This window comes from Phocoena phocoena, chromosome 7 (assembly GCF_963924675.1).
Source record: "Phocoena phocoena chromosome 7, mPhoPho1.1, whole genome shotgun sequence".
Classification (NCBI taxonomy): Eukaryota; Metazoa; Chordata; class Mammalia; order Artiodactyla; family Phocoenidae; genus Phocoena; species Phocoena phocoena.
Window position 1 is genome coordinate 93,359,861 of NC_089225.1, and position 18,982 is coordinate 93,378,842.

An 18,982-nucleotide genomic window follows, 5' to 3' on the forward strand; every position below is an offset into this window, starting at 1 on the left:
AGTTATTTCTTTAAAGTCCATGCTGGACAGCAATTCTCTGAGAGAATTTCTTTTTTTTTTACAATTTTTAATTTTGCAACACTACTGAAATTTTTTTCTGTCTTGCCAGTTCCTAAACATTTTTGACATGGAAAGAACACTTCCGATGCCATAGACTATACGACATGAATTGAACTTGCTACTCCAAACTTAGAAGTAGCTAATAATATAAGTAGTGATGAAATCTTTCCCTTGGGTCATTATCATAAGTAAAAAGTGATACTGCTATCAACTACTTTAAAAAAGTGGAACAATTTAAAAAACGAAAAGAGGCAAAGAACTCCTCTTACGTGTCACCACTTTCTTCACAATTGGTGTATCTCTCTCTTGCCCGTCTTTCAGGACTGAGATGGTGTAAATGTATTCCACTCCTGGAGTCAGGCCAGACACAACGATGCTTCCTGACTCTGAGGTCACTTCTCGTGGTGCTTCCCCTCCCTGGCTTGGTCGTACACCCAGCTAGGGAAAAAAAAGCAAAATAAACACCAAGGACAAATATTTCCAGAGCTGGGTTACTGCTGAGAGATTGTGGTTATGCTTTGCATAACGTGGACCCCTCAGGAACTGCACTCTGCTTTTAGTTGGGAATGAGTTGGGACCTTACTTTAGCTCTATTAAATAATGTAGCTGGAAATTCCCTGGAACTGGGGGCGGTGGGGGAGGGTGCCACTTAGGGGAAGTATCTTCCAAAACTAAGTTAAGGTAGCTTGTAATGGAAGGTTCCAGAGAAACATAATTACATACTGTTTTTCTTAATAAATAATGTCCTGGTACAAACCAGAAGTACACAAGGGCTTTGGGTCACATGCCCGTTCATTTCTTATTTTCTTTTTGCTGGAAGAAATCCTCTAGTTCTCTCTTTAATGAGTTATTAGCATTCAACTTAAATGTACCGGTCCCTGTAACACTTTGTACTTCAAAAACACTCCTTTTAAAGAAGGACAGCTTCAACTGCAGGTTGATACGTTACAAAAGGAGAATTAAAATGAATGTGCCCTCAATTTTCAATCCTTTTAGTATTTTATTTGAAAAGCCTGGGTAATATCGTGTCATCAGTGTTCAGCTCTAGAGACATCCTTAGTACTTTATAAGGCTCCTGAAAGTCAAAATGACACTACAAGGGAAATCTAAAAGGTATACTGCCAATCTTCAAAAAGGGTTTCTTTATATTTAAGTAGCATAATCATCAATATGCCATTTGCGTATTTCGAAAAAGAAATGATCTTTGGTATATTTTTTTAAACAAACAATCATGGGGATTTAGTCTTGATTTTCAATTACAATAAATATTTCTCTCTCCACACTCTAAATGCCAAAAAAAGGAATTCTTTTAAACACATTCATTTGTATTCAGCACTTCCCTAATACCATTACTTTAAAGAACATGTATCCAGAGATCTATAGGGAAGACCTTAATCTTAATGTCTATGAAGAGATTCACCTAAGGGGCTTTGAACACGTTGAGATGAAACTGATTGGATAAAAATGTGATTTTTGAGTGACTCTGACTTTAATTGGTCTCCTTAAATTGGTTTTTGTGAACTTGCTGATACCTATTTAGAACAACACAACAAGAGCAGTTTCCCTATATATCTTTAAATCTAACTCCCTGGGAGAAAGGATAGAGAAAACAAGATAACAACTAACAGTTCCATACTAATGTTTTCCTCTTTGCAAAGCACTTTCACTGCCTCAGTCCATCTTTCCAGCAATTCAGGGAAGCAGAGGTATTGTGATGCCTTGACAAAGTGCTCAGAGAGGTATGAACAGAAACAGGACGAAACCCAAGTCTCCTGACTCCTGAGCATCCTGTTTCAACTACATCCAGAAACACGAGGGCAACCCAGAGCTGGATTACAAGGGATGAGGAACATCTGCAATTTACCTTAAAACCAATCCTTGGAGCAGGTGTCCATGTAATCACAATGGTGGTTTCAGTCACTTCTGTGTGGTAAGGTGGGATGGAGCTCAGAGGCTGCACTGTGAAATGGAATCAAAGCGTGTGTTCAAGCCTTAGAATCACAGAGAATGCAGATAACAAAAAATATTTTTTTTAATCTTTTGGCCGCATCTTGCGGCATGTGGGATCTTAGTTCCCCAACCAGAGATCGAACCCGCAACCCCTGCAATGGAAGTGTGGAGTCTTAACCACTGGACCGCCAGGGAAGTCCCGATAACAAATATTTTTATCGAGAACCTCAGTTTTAGTCAGCTAATGGATCCAGAATGTGACATATGTGAAAATTTGGAGTAGGTCGATGCCTCTCAGCCTTCCATGTGCCTCACAGATCATCTGAGACCTGGCTAAGATGCAGGTTCTGATTCTGTAGGTCCACATGGGGCTAGGCAGTTTGCATTTCAGTCTGGGGATCACATTTAAGTAACAAGGAGCTGGATGACCACAGAGGACCCTTTCAACTCCTTGGATTCTGAAATTTGTGTCTTTTCATCATGTTTGGGATTTGAGTTTGATGACAATAACTTTCCCTATATCATCAGTATAGAATCCCATATAAAAAGTAAAACTGGTCATCACAAACTGATTATCACTCCGCTTCTTAATCATTATTTTGAGAACAATGGTTAAATTATAGATAATTATCTAAAAATAGCTATATGCTGAATCACTCCATAATGATGGCCAATTATTTTTGGTTGCAGAAAGAGATGCCATGTGAAAGGTAAATGAAATCTGCCACCATGGATGCACTTATAAATTCTAAAGATACTTTCCTTAAATATGTGATTATTCACTCAGAATAATCACACTGCAGGAATTTAGTATTCTGCCACTGGAATTAGGAATTATAATGAAAGTTTATTTCGAATCTCCTAGCATCCTGACATCACTGCTATTTCTTAGTGAAAATAATACTTTAAAAAAAACAAGAGGGACTTCCCTGGTGGTGCAGTAGTTAAAAATCCGCCTGCCAATGCAGGGCACAGGGGTTGGAGCTCTGGTCTGTGAAGATCCCACATGCCGCAGAGAAACCTAGCCTGTGTGCCACAACTACTGAGCCCGCGCGCCTAGAGCCTGTGTTCCGCAACAAGAGAAGCCACCACAGTGAGAAGCCCACACACCGCAACGAAGAGTAGCCCCTGCTCGTTGTGACTAGAGAAAGCCCACGTGCAGCAATGAAGACCCAACGCGGCCAAAAATAAATAAATAAATAAATAAATAAATAAATAAATAAATAAAAATTTTAATTAAAAAAAGAACAAGAAAAAGAGTATGTGTACATAAATCTGAAATAGATATTTTCAACAATCTTACAAATCTTTTCATAAATTTAGAATCTCTAAAATGTAGTTGGCAGAACAACTAAATCTTGTAATAAGCATTTCAATAACTGGCTGCTATGGGAAAGGTGAGATCTCAGAAGGCAAGACATTTGTGTCTGGTGAGTCAAATTCAGGGCTTTCAAGCATGTGGATGGCCTTGGTCACGTGTTTAGTGCCTTCATAATTCCTTCCTCTTTAAGTCTCAACGAAATTTTTGTGCCCACTGGGGACAAAACACTAGTAAACACATTTATACTAAATTATGAATGGCTGGTGAGACAAAGACTTATCCTCCAGACTTAGACAAATGAACATTAAGAGTCTTTAAGCCTACTCTGAGAAAGAGAAAAATAAATCTCGTATATTAACACATATATATGGAATCTAGAAAAATGGTACAGATGACCTGGTTTGCAAGGCAGAAATAGAGACACAGACACAGAGAACAAACATGTGGACGCCAAGGGGGGAAAGAAGGGGGTGGGATGAATTGGGAGATTGGGATTGACATATACATGCTAATATGTATAAAATAGATAACTAATGAGAACCTGCTGTACAGCACGGAGAACTCTACTGCACTTCTCTGTAAAGTAGAAACTAACACAACATTGTAAAACAACTATACCCCAATAAAAATAAATAAATAAAACATTTTTTTAAAAAGTCTTTAAGTAGTACTCCATTACTACTCAGGTCCAGTCATGGGAGAGTTCAGGCCCAGCACTGCAATTCTTCCAGTGTTTTCCAATCTGGATTTTAATGTGCAATTTTTAAAAAAGTATTTTTATTTATTTATTTTTTGCGGTACGCGGGCCTCTCACTGTTGTGACCTCTTGCATTGCGGAGCACAGGCTCCGGACGTGCAGGCTCAGCGGCCATGGCTCACGGGCCCAGCCACTCCGCGGCATGCGGGATCTTCCCGGACCGGGGCATGAACCCGTGTCCCCTGCATCGGCAGGCGGACTCCCAACCACTGCGCCACCAGGGAAGCCCTCCAGAAGTATTTTTAAAATACTGCTGTCTGAAAAAATAAAATACATGTGGGCATACTTTGTAATGGCTGCTTTACTGGCTGAACTGAAGTTCTACTGGTTTGGAGAGATGTTTCATGAGTGTGTTATCGTTTGGATGGTATTCTCAGTGGAATTAGGATGGGTGACCTATGATGCCTCCCCAGAGTCTCTGAAATCATACACCACTTGGCTGCCACTGACTTTGCCAAAATGCCATGGCCAGCCCTGGGTGACCATTTTAATGCCCACAAGAAACAATTCAGAGAGCAGTCCGCTTCTTTCACTGAACATCTGTGAAAGCCACAATTTTTTCACAAAAAACATTCTCCTCAACTGTCTTAGGCTTTAAGATTGGGTGTTTTCTATTGCTTGAGCCAGCCAGCTAGAACTTTCTCAAGCTTCAGATGATGCTCTCTGCCTGGGAAGACCATTACAGGAAACTCTCCAAACCACAAACCCACAAACTGATGGCAAACAAAGAATGTGACTGTAAGTATGAGCTATGGATTCTGGCAGGTCTTGTTAGGTGAAGGACAGCCTGGATGTTAAAAAAATAAAATTTGCCCTATTTATAAAGGAGTAAGCTGATTTTCCCCAGAAACAGCTCCTCCACCCCCTGCCATGTGCTTTTAACAAAAGTTATAAAACCCAGAAAAGTTATTCCCAGAATTCAGCTTGTTAACAGTAAAACGCTACAGAAACTTAAAGCAATTTCAAAAACATGCAAGCCCTGCTGATGTTTACAGCCTCAGAGAGTACCTGAAGTTCAAATGAAGTCGTAGAACTCACTGCTTACAGAGGTTTATTTAAATCTAAGCTCGGTTGAGCTATTTTCTCAATCATCTACTCAACAAATATTTTTTGAGGGAGGGAGAGGGATGGACTGGGAGTTTGGGGTGGGTAGATGCAAACTATGACATTTAGAATGGATAAACAACAAGGTCCTAATGTATAACACAGGGAACTATATTCACTATCCTGTGATAAACCATATGGAAAAAAAATTTTTTTAAGTATACAATGTGCAAGGCATGACATTGACCTTTATCTAATAAAAGTAGTTCTATCAGTTAACTCAAATAAAATTATATTTATCAATAAATGTATTGTGCAGATAATAAAATAACATGTCCAATATATCAAAGTCTCCAGAAGTACTTGAAATAGTCAATATTGCCCCCCACACTCCATTTAATTATTTTTAGTATCATTAAAAATGCTTTTTCTTAGACAGATGCAAATCAAACCTACAATGAGGTACCACCTCACACCAGTCAGAATGGCCATCATTAAAAAGTTTACAAATGATAAATGCCGGAGAGAGTGTGAAGAAAAGGGAACCCTCTTACACTATTGATGGGAATGTAAATTGGTGCAGTCACTATGGAGAACAGTATGGAGGTTCCTCAAAAAACTAAGAATAGAGTTGCCATATGATTCAGCAATCCCACTCCTGCGCATATACCCAGACAAAACTATAACTCTAAAAGATACATGCACCCCTATGTTCATAGCAACACTATTTACAACAGACAAGACATGGAAACAACTTAAATGTCAATAGACAGATGAAAGGATAAAGAAGTTGTGGTATATATACACAATAAAATACTACTCAGCCATAAAAAAGAATGAAATAATGCCATTTGCAGCAGCATGGATGGACCTAAAGATTATCATACTAAGTGAAGTAAGTCAGAAAGAGAAAGACAAATACCACATAATATCACTTATATGTGGAATCTAAAATATGACACAAATGAATGTATCTATGAAACAAAAACAGACTCACAAATATAGAGAACAAACTTGTGGTTGCCAAGGGGGAGGGGAGGTAAGGGAGGGAAGAATTGGGCGTCTGGGATTAGCAGATGCAAACTAGCATATATAGCATGGATAAACAACAAGTTCCTACTGTATAGCTCAGGGAACTATATTCAATATCCTGTGATAAACCATAATGGAAAAGAATATGAAAAAGAATATATATATATGTATGACTGAATCACTTTGCTGTACAGCAGAAATTAACACAACATTGTAATTCAACTATAGTTCAATGAAATAATAAATAAATAAAATGCCTTTTCTTTTATAGGCACTCTATCGAACAAAAGAAACTATGTAAAATATGTCTCGTTAAAAAGTTAAAAAGTAAAATAGATAATATACAGAAGTATACATGGTCAGTAAAAGACTAAATCTACTGAAATTTCCATTCTAATGAAAAGAAGGTCATCTATGAGAAACAGACATTTACAAGAAATGCAAAGATATTGATTTCATGTTAATAGATTTTAGAGTATCTTAGTAACATGTAACATAAAAAAGCAAAATTTAGAGGTTAACTTAGAGATAAAAACAGATTTTACTTGCCTATGATTAGCAGTTACTTAAGAAAAAGCCTTTAGTAGCCAAACTTCATACACGAAATTTAAATGGAAATAAATTTTTAGTAAATTATGAATTCTTACAGGGATAATTTTATAGAGAATTTTCTTTGTGAAATAAATTCCATAGTAATGTAAAACCTAAACTTATATTCACTTTTTGAATGCTTTTTAATGTCTACTTTTCAAATTAGTCAAAGAGTAAGATTTGTGGAAAGCTTTTAGGAAATTGCAAGCTAGTTCATAGTTGCAATATATGCTGAAAAAGTATTAAGTTATGTCCTTCTGGAATTCAAAGTGAGTTAAAAATAAAAATTAATGCTTATCTAGAAATGATGGGTCTCATATTTCTTTGTAATGTAAACGAGTTGCATTTGATAGAAATCAGTTTATGAATACAGTCCTCTATAATAGTGATATAGATATGTAAGAGATTTAAGGCCACTTCCTGTAAAGTGTTGAGCAAGACAGACAGGACCAAACATTACTGTCAGTATTTTTCCTTCTGTGGAATTTCAAGAGTAACTTAAAAAAAAAAAAAAAAAAAGCTGTTCTGTTCTGCAGAAGGTACTTAAATCTGCTGCAGTCAACACTTGTAAAGAAATCATTTCCTTGGCTTCTTGTCCTGTTGGTTTCTATTCAACTGGTAGATGTTTTTGTTCCACATTTACTGCCATCATTCAATACCCAAAGTATTAGGATGTAGACATAGGTGCTGATTTTTTTTCTTGCCTTAACTAGTATTTGGTAAATTCATTTAATACAGTAGCCTTCAATTTTCAAATAGCTGGGTGTTTTAAACAATGTTACTCAAAGTGCCGGTCCCAGAGAAAATAAGGATCTTGGCAACATATGTCAGGTAATGCACTGCTTCCTTCATTAAGAAAACCTTGCTTCAAAAAAGTATCAACTGAACTAAACGGTGTGCTCCACCATCTACATTCTGGCATAAGCTCCTTAGTCCATGCAACAAACAGTTCACAGACCAGCAATGGGTTCATGGGTCACACTTTGAGTAGTACTGCTTTAAATCTTTTTTTTTAATTAAAAGCATTATTTAATCTTGTACAAAGTTTTTTAAGTTAACTTTTTTTTTTTTTTTGGTTGTGCCGAGGGGCTTTCGGGATCCCCAGGGATTGAACCTGGGCCCTGGGCTGTGAAAGCGCAGAGAGTTCTAACCACTGGACAGCCAGCGAATTCCCTAAGTTAACTTTTTAAAAAAATGGATGAAGGAGAGAGAATGTAAATATAGATAAGAACCTATGATATCACTAAGAAAAGACATTTAACCTTTGACTTACGAGTGGTGAAGACTCCAGTGACTCTGGGGCTCTGCTGGCTGCCTTTCACGGCCACGAGGGTTGCAGAGTACTCGGAGCCAGGCTGCAGATTCCTCAGTGGGTACTGCGTGGACGAGGGACCTACGTTGTACTGCTTGGGCTGGCCTCCACGGGTCAGGCCCACAGTCAGTCGGTACCCGGCTATCCGGGCACGAGGTGGAGTCCAGGTCACTATGATGGTGGTGTCAGTTTCATTGATAAACTGGAGGTTGGTGGGAGCATCCAATTCTAGAAAAAAAGATGAAATGAAACATGTCGAGAAATATTTGCACCTCAAAATTATCATACTGAAATCCTAAAGCTTGACTGAATTTTCTAAGTTCTTTCTTCTCCAGGTTGAAACTAAGATCAAAACCTTGGAAATATTTAGCCACGAAGAGATTGAGTGCTACAGGGAACTCTGCAAAACTCTGTGTCAGTCATGAGAAATTGCTCACTGTTTTTGCTTGACTTTGATCCTGTGGGAAGGCTAATTTTATAGCATGGCTTTCCCATCATCCTCAGAAATTACACTAACATACAGAGATGGTATTTAAAAACAAAAACAAATACTTGTGAAGCCACAATTTGCTCTGCTCTGAGCCAAACAGGTTAAGAAAAAAGAGAAATTAGCCCACGTAAATGAGGGCAAGAGGAAAGCTCCACATGGAACAAAAGTGATATTCTCTGCATCTATTCAATGACTAGTCCTTTGCTGGAGTAATAAAAGTTATTTTCACATGATTCAGATTAGACAATAATTATAGCATATAGTCAGAACCTCAGATTTATAGTAAGACCCTGGTGAGTTTGCACTATCAGAAAGAACCATAGAAATTGTGAGTTTCCTTCTTGAGTGTGTAACTGGCAGCCTCCCTACAATAATTTAAAACACTTTTCAGAGGGAGGAAATGTTTAAGAGGTAGTCAAGTATAATCACTGAAAACATGGGCTTTGGAGTCAAAAAGACATAGGTCTGTGTGGTTCCAGCTCAATCATTTCCCAGCTTTGTGACTTTACAAGTTGCAGAATTTTTTATAAGCTTCACTTTCTTCATGTATCCCCTAGGGATAATAATAAGACCTTCCTCATTAACTCAAAACGAGGATTAAATATGAGGATGAGGCTTGTAAAGAACTGAGCATATGACCTGGTGCCTAATACACACTAAATGTTTTAGCAATTACTATTTGCAAATAATTCTACTATAGAAGGATAAAGATACTACATTTAAAGTTTGATCTAGGTATATTTAGTTACACAAAAATGTACTCAAATTTTCACTCCATGTCTCCATTAGCAAGGAAAATTAGGTTAAGTTCTCCTCTCTTAGTGCCATTCCCCCAGTATGTGTATTTGGGAAATGGGTTACCATTTAGCCTCTACAGAGCTTGTCTAAGTTTTGTTTTCAAGTTTAATATGCTTTATGTCCAGTATACATTCCCTATCCCCTGAGTATTTTCCTATTCCTAACTGTGAACCTACAAGTGATGGCATGCTGCCCACCCAGCACAGATTGGAAGTGAGGGTGGAGGGTCTGAGGTGGAGGTAAAGGACCCCAAACGTACTGGTCGCCTGTTGTGCCGTCAGAGGCTTGCTCTCCCTCCCGTGGTTCACGGCGAAGACTTTGAAGTGATAGGTGACCCCAGGGGACAGCCCAGTGACTTCTGCAAATGTGTTCCTGCTGATGGGCAGCCTCTGCCCGTGTTCCCCGGGCAGGTTGACGGGGATCACGTCCACTCGGTAACCAGTCACCGCGCTCTCGGGAGGTGTCCACATGATGGTGATCTTTACGTCCGTCACCTCCACAAACTGCAGGTCTCTGGGAGGGGGAACTTTATCTAACAGACAAGAGCCAACCAGTCATTTTCAATTCCTGCTAAGGACTGTTTTTAAAAAGCCAGTTTCCTGGGTTTTTAAGGTATAGGGCAATTCATAGAGCCTCTCATTCCAGAGCTAAGTGTTCTCTCTTAATCAGAGAATACTCTTTTTTGGGTTATATTTTTGTAGTTCAGTCACTGCTTACACGTGTCATTTAAAGCTTTTATGTAGGGCTTCCCTGGCGGCGCAGTGATTGAGAGTCCGCCTGCCGATGCAGGGGACGCGGGTTCGTGCCCCGGTCCGGGAAGATCCCACATGCCGCGGAGCGGCTGGGCCTGTGAGCCATGGCCGCTGAGCCTGCGCGTCTGGAGCTTGTGCTCCGCAACGGGAGAGGCCACAACAGTGAGAGGCCCCCGTACCAGGAAAAAAAAAAAAAAAAAAAAGCTTTTATGTAAAATATGTTGGTAAGCAGATGAGTTTCCAACATATGAAGTATCTTATTGAGGGGTTTAAGATAAACATACCAAAAAAACCCCCAAAGCAAACCCTTGCAACAACTGAAAAAAAATGTGGTGGTTTTTATTTTACTAAATCGTTTTATAATACTTAAGAGCAACAGATGAACTGCCCCTTAAGTTTCTGGGGAAAAACATGAAGACTTTATGCTGTCAGGTTTTAATCAGGAAGGCCAATAGCCAGTTTTGATAAGTTACTTTATAGTGAAGACATTTCAGCTAAATTTCATAAGTTCAAGGATATACTAATCCATGAGACAACTTGCATAAAAGAACTGTTGACAGAGACAAAGCAACCCTCCCACAGATGCAATTATTCTTTCATCTTACACGTCCCGTCATCCCCAGCAGGCTCATGGAATGAACACAAGCCAAGGTTGGTTTTGTTCCTCCAGCAAAAAGGAGGTTAAAGATGTTACTTTCTTCAGCCTTAAGAAATAAGATACTACAGGAAGCATCGTCAGGTTACCTGAACGTGGGACACCAGTGGTTTCTTGTTGGATGAAGACAGGAGTACTCTCTTGATTTTCTTCCACAGCGTAGATAGTGATGTTATACTGAACACCAGGCTGCAAGTCACTGAGAGTGACAGAGTTGGCAGTTTCAGGAAGGTTGAGTTCTGTGCTACTACCCTCTACTGATGGGGAGTAGACGATTCTGTATCCTGCAGATTCAGGAGAAAAAAGTACGATACACTGTTTGATGAAACAGAGGTTTCAAAAGGCCCCCTTTCCTAACAGCCCTTAGCATCTTGCTGGATTAGTTCAGAATGAGTGATTCTTTTTGACTCGCTCAATAGTGCTATTTCTTATAAGGACTATTCAGTCCAAAGATAAAATAAGAAGTCATGCAAAACTTTTTAATATTAAATATCATCCTTGAAGACACGAGATCCTTAATAAATGTCTATTAGAGAAGCCAGAGGGTGAAAATATTCATGTTAAACCGATTTCTTTTCTTCGAGCCCTGGATGAAGGAAGCAATTAAGGAACCACTCTGAGCACAGAGTTGTCTAGCACGTCTGTGTCTTTTAGGAACATCAGAGACAGCTGAGTCACCTAATGAGCTAAGAAGACAGCTTGGCTGCCTCTTTAAGAATAAGTCTTAGAGTGAAGTTTTCAGAAAAATTACCCCTCTTCTACCACAGGAATGCCTGGTGTAATAAGTCCATGAGCTGGCTTTAGAGGTTTATGTGTGTGATTGTGTGTGGGTGTGTTTTGTGTGTGAAGGAGGTCAATAAAACAGATTTAAGAGGAAATGATCCATAAGAAAGTAAGGCTGTAAGACAATCTCTCTCTCTCTCTCTCTCTCTCTCTCTCACACACACACACACACACACACACACATACACACACACACACACACACACATCTCCATCCTGGTCCAATAATTACATAGGAGATTTAAGTGATTTGCCTGCTCATAGATAGAATTCTCTCCCTCACCTTTTATGGCATCAAGATTAACATGGGAGCCAAGAAGAGGCAGCTAAGCTGACCTGTGATGGGCGCCTGGGGTCTGCTCCAGCGAACGACAATCGAGGTGTTATCAACCTGGTCCACGGTAGGGTCAGGAGGGGCGTCAGGTGCTAACGAAGAAAGGAAGAAACGAGAAAAACAGTCAGGAAATATTGCTATAGGTCTGTTTCACAGGAAAAAAAGTCTTTTCACACCACACAGTACACGTGTACCTGTTGTCTGTGAGGTAGACAGGATCAAACTCTGTTCTCCTTCTTCGGATATCTGATAGACATTCACAATGTATTTTCGGCCAGGAAGCAGGTCAGGGATGTTCACAGAAGTGGCTGTGCTGGGAAGATCTTTGAAATAAAAGGGAAAGGTTACTATCAGAGTGTACCAATCCCTCTAATGACTCCATAACCTATGAGAAGGATATTTTTAAAACTACGTATTCATGGGGGGGTGGGGGGCGGTGAGTGAAAACTAGAAGGAAATGTGCTATGGATAGTCAATAATTATCAATGCACTATGAGATAATTTTTCTTTTTTTCCCCCTTTCCCCAAATATTTTCTCTAAGGATGTATAATTTTAATCCACCCCCAGATTTGTAAACATAGTCCTCTGTAGTTAGAAGTGCACGTAGTGGTTATAGGTGGGGGATGATGGGGAGTGGGGTAGGAGGGATGTTCTTTTCCTTGATCTGGGTCCTAGTCACACAGTGTGTTCACTTTATAAAAATTCCTGAGCTCTATGTTTATGATCTGTGTACTTTTCAGTATGTATATTTATTTCTCCATGATAAAGTTTTTAAAAGTCCCCTAAACATGAGAATCTGAAAAGCATGAATGAGGGTATTGTGCCTCTCCCAAAGCTAACGTTTCCTCCACTGCAGTCCTCATGTTGGCAATTACTTCCAGGAAGAACACACTTTTGTTTTGTGGACCTGTACCCAGCCTAACGCATAACACGGCTCCCATCAGGGACCAGGAAAGTTAGCGTGGCTCAGGAAAAACCCAGCTCGGTTCTAAAAAGGATCAGTTGTTTTCCAGACTCACACTGGAGGACCGTTTGTGCAGTCTGAGTTGTCAACTACTTCCGAACTTCCCGGGCCACCTGCGTGGATGCCCCCAGCCCCACCCCAAGCAGGGTTTCCCAGCAGCTGGTCGTCAACACGTTGAGCTCACCCAGGTACTGTGGTTCATCTCCCTCTTCACTCAGCTCATACTCCACCCGGAATCCGGACACAGTGTCGGAAGCCGAGACCCAGGAGACCACAAAGCTGCTGGCTGTGATTTCAGTCACGGATTCGGAGGTGGCCACAACAGGAGAAAAGGGTGTTGTCTCTCCCGTCACGGTGTTGCCTAGAGTCATAGAAAGAGGGGAGAGAGCCTTCAGCCATGGAGGAAATTTACTAGCATCGTCTGTAAATTATCAGGTTTTAAAAAATGTGGGTGCCATCCATGCAATAATATAAATCGAGATGGAAGGCACTCGCTGCGGGGAGCCCAGGTCTGAGAAATGCGGGCCAAGATGGGCTGGCGGCTGGGGTACGTACTGGTCACCACTGGGCTTGTGCTGGTGGTGGTGAAGTCGAAGCGCGTCATCTCTCTTTGGCCGTAGTGCTGGACGCTGATGAGCTGGCCCTCGTATACCACACCTGGCCTCAGGCCTTTGATGGTGTAGGAGTTTAAGTGGCCCGGAATGGTGGCTTCCTTCCAACGGTCTGGAGAATTTTTCTAAAAATTTAAGTTAAAAAAAAAAAAATCACACAAGTATTCACAAAGATGAACACTCAGAGATGATGTGGAGTATTCTTCAAAGAAGAATGAGGGGTCTATGCAGCTCCATTTTGGAGGAAAATCATGGAAAATTGGAATCAGAATAGAAACCTGTAGCAGAATTTGTTAACATTAATAATAATGATTATTAAAGCTAATATTTACTGATCGCTTACTACGTGCCAAGCTCTGTGCTGCTTTCCTTGCATACTCTCATTTAATCTTCATCTCCCCCATCCTCCAAGTTACTGGTATTATCACCCTGATTTTGTAGGTGAAGAAACAGAATTATGTGACATGGCCAAGATTACACAGTGGGAGGTCCTGGGCACCTTCCTTTTTGCCAGATTAATTATTCAATTTAATATCAGCAACATAATATGTAGACCCCAAGTTTTGCCTTTCCCAACTTTTTTCTATAATGAACAGAGATATATTCCTCTCTGCAGTGGGAAAAGGACATATATTCTATCTTTCACTTGGTGGGCTACAAACCAAGTTTCTTGCAGAGCAGTCAAAGGCATAACATTCCTTCATGACTCAGTGCCTGGGACAATCACATACAAGGTTTAACTGCTCTGCTTTTATGACTCATTCTTGGATATAAACCACCCCTCATAAGTGGTTAGCCAACTTTGGGCAAAAGAATGCAATCTGCAGAAGAATGCGATCTCAGTTTACTTAATCTTTGTCTCCAGTTTATACTTTCACATCCTGTCCAACTTCATTAATCTATCATGGCACAAAATTCTTTGCATTAAAATGTGTAGAAAAGAAACATCCTTACTTCAAACAAGTTAAGATCCTTTTAAGTGTAGATTCCAAACTAATATAAGTCAAAATACATTTTTAATACCCAGTGATTTAAAAAAATTATCCAATCAACCAGTTCCTCAATAATTCAAACACTCAAGTGTCCCTTTATATTTTTGAAATAAATGAAAGTGATCCTAGTACTCTTTAAATTTAAATATGTTGTGAAAACATTAAATTAGTCATCATAATCAGCTCAGATTTAACAATAAGCCTTTCATGCAATGTGAACTTTGTTGGTTTGCTATCAGAAGAAAATACTCAAGAATAAACTCTCAGGTGACAAACATTAAGGAAAATCCTGAAATTGTTAAAAATTTCAAAGAAATTAATAACCTCCACTCTTTGAAGACTTTCCAACTTAATATACTTTGTATACCTATGTGTATCCCTTATTACTGTGGTCTCACATAATACTTCAGAGTTAAGTTTAAAGTAAATAAAACTGGTGATTATATGAAAAAATGAGAGACAATAAAGTGTTGGAGGGGAAATATATCGATTCCATCGATTGACATCATTAGACACACAGCTCTGCAAACAGCTACTCCATATACTGCGGACATTAACAAAAGAGGGTGAGAGAAGAAAAAGAATGATTTCAACAGCTTGAATTTTTCAAAAAGAATTTAATACAACTGCATGAGTTGGTCAGATATTTTGTTTTGTTTTGCTTTTAGTTCCTAGAAACCAATAGCTATGATTAAAAGTGGGCATTTTCCTCCTGTGTTTAAAATAGTGTTTCTCAAATTATGAGTCATACATTTTGGAAAGATAGCAGGGTGGGTTTGAGAGGGTAAGAGAAACTAAAATTTAATAGACCAATATCCTCCTTAGTGTGATTTCTTCAATTTCTAGATGATTACTAGGAAATCACAAGGTCACTCATTAAATACACTAACTATCCCTCATCTGTACTTCCCTCTCATCACCTCTCTCCCTTCTATCAAAATAACTTCATAGGATAGAAAGTTAGGTTTAAGAAATGATCATGGAAATTCCCTGGCCGTCTATTGTTTAGGACTTGGCGCTTTCACTGCCATGTCCGGGGTTCAGTCCCTGGTCAGGGAACTACGATCCCGCAAGCTGTGTGGTGAAGCCAAAAAAAAAAGAAAAAGAAAAAGAAAAGAAATGATCATTTAAGAAGTGAACCAAAAAAGAAAGATATTAATTTAGCTTTTTTGTTTTTCAAGTCATGGAAAATGATGCCAGTAATTTTTTTTTCCCTTTGATGGAGTTGCAAGACATAGAAAAACTTTATATTCTCTTTCCATACTAGATAAGAGTAACTTTAAGCCTTATCATTTTGAAGTCTTCGCAAAGACCTTTCTAACATGAGGAGTTAGTTGGTTTAAAGTACCAAAAAAAGCTAAATCAATATGTCAGTTAGATTGACCACATATCATTTGGTCGCTAAACAAATACAATGTGAATATAGTTCATCAGATCTATTGGCTCAAAAGCTGGAAAGCATTTTCAGAATCTGTTAATTTCAAGAGCTACAATATCCAAGGTTTCCAAGTAGGATACTCACAGGTTTCCATCTGAGAATGTACTTGGAAATGTGAGATGGTTCTGGTGCATTCCATTGGATGGGGTGAGAGTTGGGCTGACTGGGGGTCTCAGTGATTATTACTTGGACAGGACCAGTTGAACCTGAAAATGAAAATGTGAGATTTGGTGACCTTGAGTATTCCCTCACTTCAACTTAAAATTTAGTGCACATGGATGGCCATAATTAAAGACAGTTTTGCTTATCCGTAAATGGGAGCACAATAAAAATTATCTGAGATTAATTTTTTACACATTGACACTGGAAATCAATGAGACAAATCCTTTTTTTTTAATTGAAGTATAGTTGATTTACAATGTTGTGTTAATTTCTGCTGTACAGCAAAGTGATTCAGTTATACATATATACACATTCTTTTTTATATTCTTTTCCACTATGGTTTATCACAGGACATTGAATACAGTTCCCTGTGCTATACAGTAGGACCTTGTTGTTTATGCATTCTATATATAATAGTTTGCATCTGCTAACTCTAAACTCCTGCTCCATCCCTCCCCCACTCCCCTTCCCCTTGGCAACCACAAGTCTGTTCTCTGAGACAAATCCTTTTTTAGTAGATAAATTATTGTCCTTCATGTGAGAAATGCAAATAGAACTTGTTTATAAGCAAATAAAATGATTTTTTTAAATGTCACTTAGTTTGCTTTCTTTTCCATTTTCAAAGAATTGTGAGAAAATTGTGGAACTACCCTAACACAAATAATGTAATACAGAATACAAGTTTCATTTACTTATTATACTAAACCTCTTTGAGGAAATTCTAGTTTGTGGAGACTTTCATCAAGAACAAATCTACCATCAAGAAGGAAAAAACATTCCAAAGGCCATATGACATGATGTAAAACAAACACATTTCTAAATGGGGTAGAATCTTAGACAAACAGACAAAGGTAATAATTAAAGACTCAGTTTTTATTTCTCATCCCATCAGTCTAAGCATCCTATCAGTTTGGAAAAAAGTTTTAGTTTTATTTTTATTCAGGAAGTTTACTCTAAAATCATTCCATTGATTGGTCAAATTATTAAGAGATCAAACATATTTTTTCAAAAATACTTATCAACAAAATGACATTTTGTAGTATATACTAAATTCAATATTTCCACATCTTAATGTGTATAACTATTACCAACAAAATTTAAAGTGTGGTTTGTTTCTTTTGTTTTTCTAAAAAAGGCAGGGCTTCCCTTGTGGCGCAGTGGTTAAGAATCTGCCTGCCAGTGCAGGAGACACGGGTGTGAGCCCTGGTCTGGGAAGATCCCACATGCCGCGGAGCAACTAAGCCCGTGCGCCACAACTACTGAGCCTGCGCTCTAGAGCCCGCGAGCCACAACTACTGAGCCTGCGTGCCACAACTACTGAAGCTCGCGCGCCTAAAGCCCGTGCTCTGAGACAAAACAAGCCACTGCAATGAGAAGCCCAAGCACCGCAAATGAAGAGTGGTCCCCGCTTGCCACAACTAGAGAAAGCCTGCGAGCAGCAACAAAGACCAAATGCAGCCATAAATAAATAAATAAAATAATTTTTTTTAAAAAAAGGCAAAATAAGAGAAGTGGAATCAATTTCTTAATAGGGTAGACTCCGTTTAGGATAATAATGAAATAGATGGAAAATTTACGCTTGCAGAACAGAACACTATCTTTTCCCTAAACACTGTTTTTTAATGATGTCAATCAATGTTCAACTTAGAAATAAAAATAAAGTTCCTTGCAATAACCTTTCCAAGAATTTCTAACTGCCACTGTCAAACAGAGCAAAACTTTGCATGTTTAATAAAGCAGTTCAGCAGATCATAAGCTGTTTTAAATTTTCTGTAATGTCATAGAAAAAAATACTGATTTTCAAACTTAATTATTATCTTTGCTATTAAATTCTCTTTGAGAACAAAGTTTTTTCTAGCAGAACAAATATACAACTTGCGTATCTGGGTAGACTCAAAAGTTCTAGAATAATATACTCACTTCCACACTGAGAATAATTCAAAGTTGGCTGAAGACTAACAAACATTCTTTGAATCTTAATTTCATCTAATGCACATATTTGTAAGCTATATGAAAACCAAAATTAATATATAAAATTCTCAATTTTTAATTCTAAAGTGGTATATATTTCACAGAACATGGCAGGGTGTTTGCTTTAATTAATTGGCAGAAGTCAGTTGCATGACCCTCTTTTTTTTTTTTTTTTTTTTTTTGCGGTATGCGGGCCTCTCACTGTTGCGGCCCCTCCCGCTGCGGAGCACAGGCTCCGGACACGCAGGCCCAGCGGCCATGGCTCACGGGCTCAACCGCTCCGCGACATGTGGGATCCTCCCAGACAGGGGCACGAACCCGTGTCCCCTGCAGCAGCAGGTGGACTCTCAACCACTGCGCCACCAGGGAAGCCCGCGTGACCCTCTTTAAATCACCGCTTTTGAAGATCCTTATGAACGTAAATACGTTTTTAAAAATAAACACTGAGGCAAAATTTTAGAAATGTGATTATTTAAAGGACTCCCATACATACCAGTAAATATAGGAATATCACATCCTTAAATTACTTACAATAATTGGTATAACGTTGTTTAAATATTGATCCTTTAAAGAAACCCTACCATAGTTTCCTCATGTTGAGAGACACCTGATACGTATTTTGTTTAATTTAGCAACCATGATTTTGAGGGGAAACAGTTTATGATGCCGTGAATGTACAGCACCAAGAGTCATCCCTAACACAAACCATGGACTTCGGGTGATAAAGTGTCAATGTAGGTTCTCGATTGTAACAAATGTACCACTCTGGTGGGGATGTTGAATTAGGGGAAGTTGTGCATGTGTTGGGGCAGGGGGAACACAGGAAATCTCTGTACCTTGATTTCAACCTTGCTGTGAATGTAAAACTGCTTTTAAAAAATAGTCTTTAAAAAAATTATGATGGTTAAATGTCTATCAAGATTAAGTTTTAGAAGGATAACACAAATGACTTTTACTGCCTACCG

General features: G+C 38.8%; 1 protein-coding gene across 3 annotated transcripts in view; it reads right to left on the reverse strand.

The window, feature by feature from the left end:
* The window catches only part of FN1 (fibronectin 1), a 68,403-nt gene that overhangs the window by 30,608 nt on the left and 18,813 nt on the right, over positions 1–18,982 (reverse strand). For all 3 annotated transcript variants that reach the window (XM_065880973.1, XM_065880972.1, XM_065880974.1), the window contains exons 13-22: positions 15,969–16,090; positions 13,399–13,579; positions 13,028–13,204; positions 12,073–12,201; positions 11,881–11,970; positions 10,852–11,046; positions 9,615–9,887; positions 8,029–8,295; positions 1,925–2,019; positions 330–498 (exon numbers count right to left, since the gene is read on the reverse strand). In XM_065880973.1, coding sequence (XP_065737045.1) covers positions 330–498; positions 1,925–2,019; positions 8,029–8,295; positions 9,615–9,887; positions 10,852–11,046; positions 11,881–11,970; positions 12,073–12,201; positions 13,028–13,204; positions 13,399–13,579; positions 15,969–16,090 — 1,698 coding nt within the window. The remainder of the gene's footprint in view (positions 1–329; positions 499–1,924; positions 2,020–8,028; positions 8,296–9,614; positions 9,888–10,851; positions 11,047–11,880; positions 11,971–12,072; positions 12,202–13,027; positions 13,205–13,398; positions 13,580–15,968; positions 16,091–18,982) is intronic.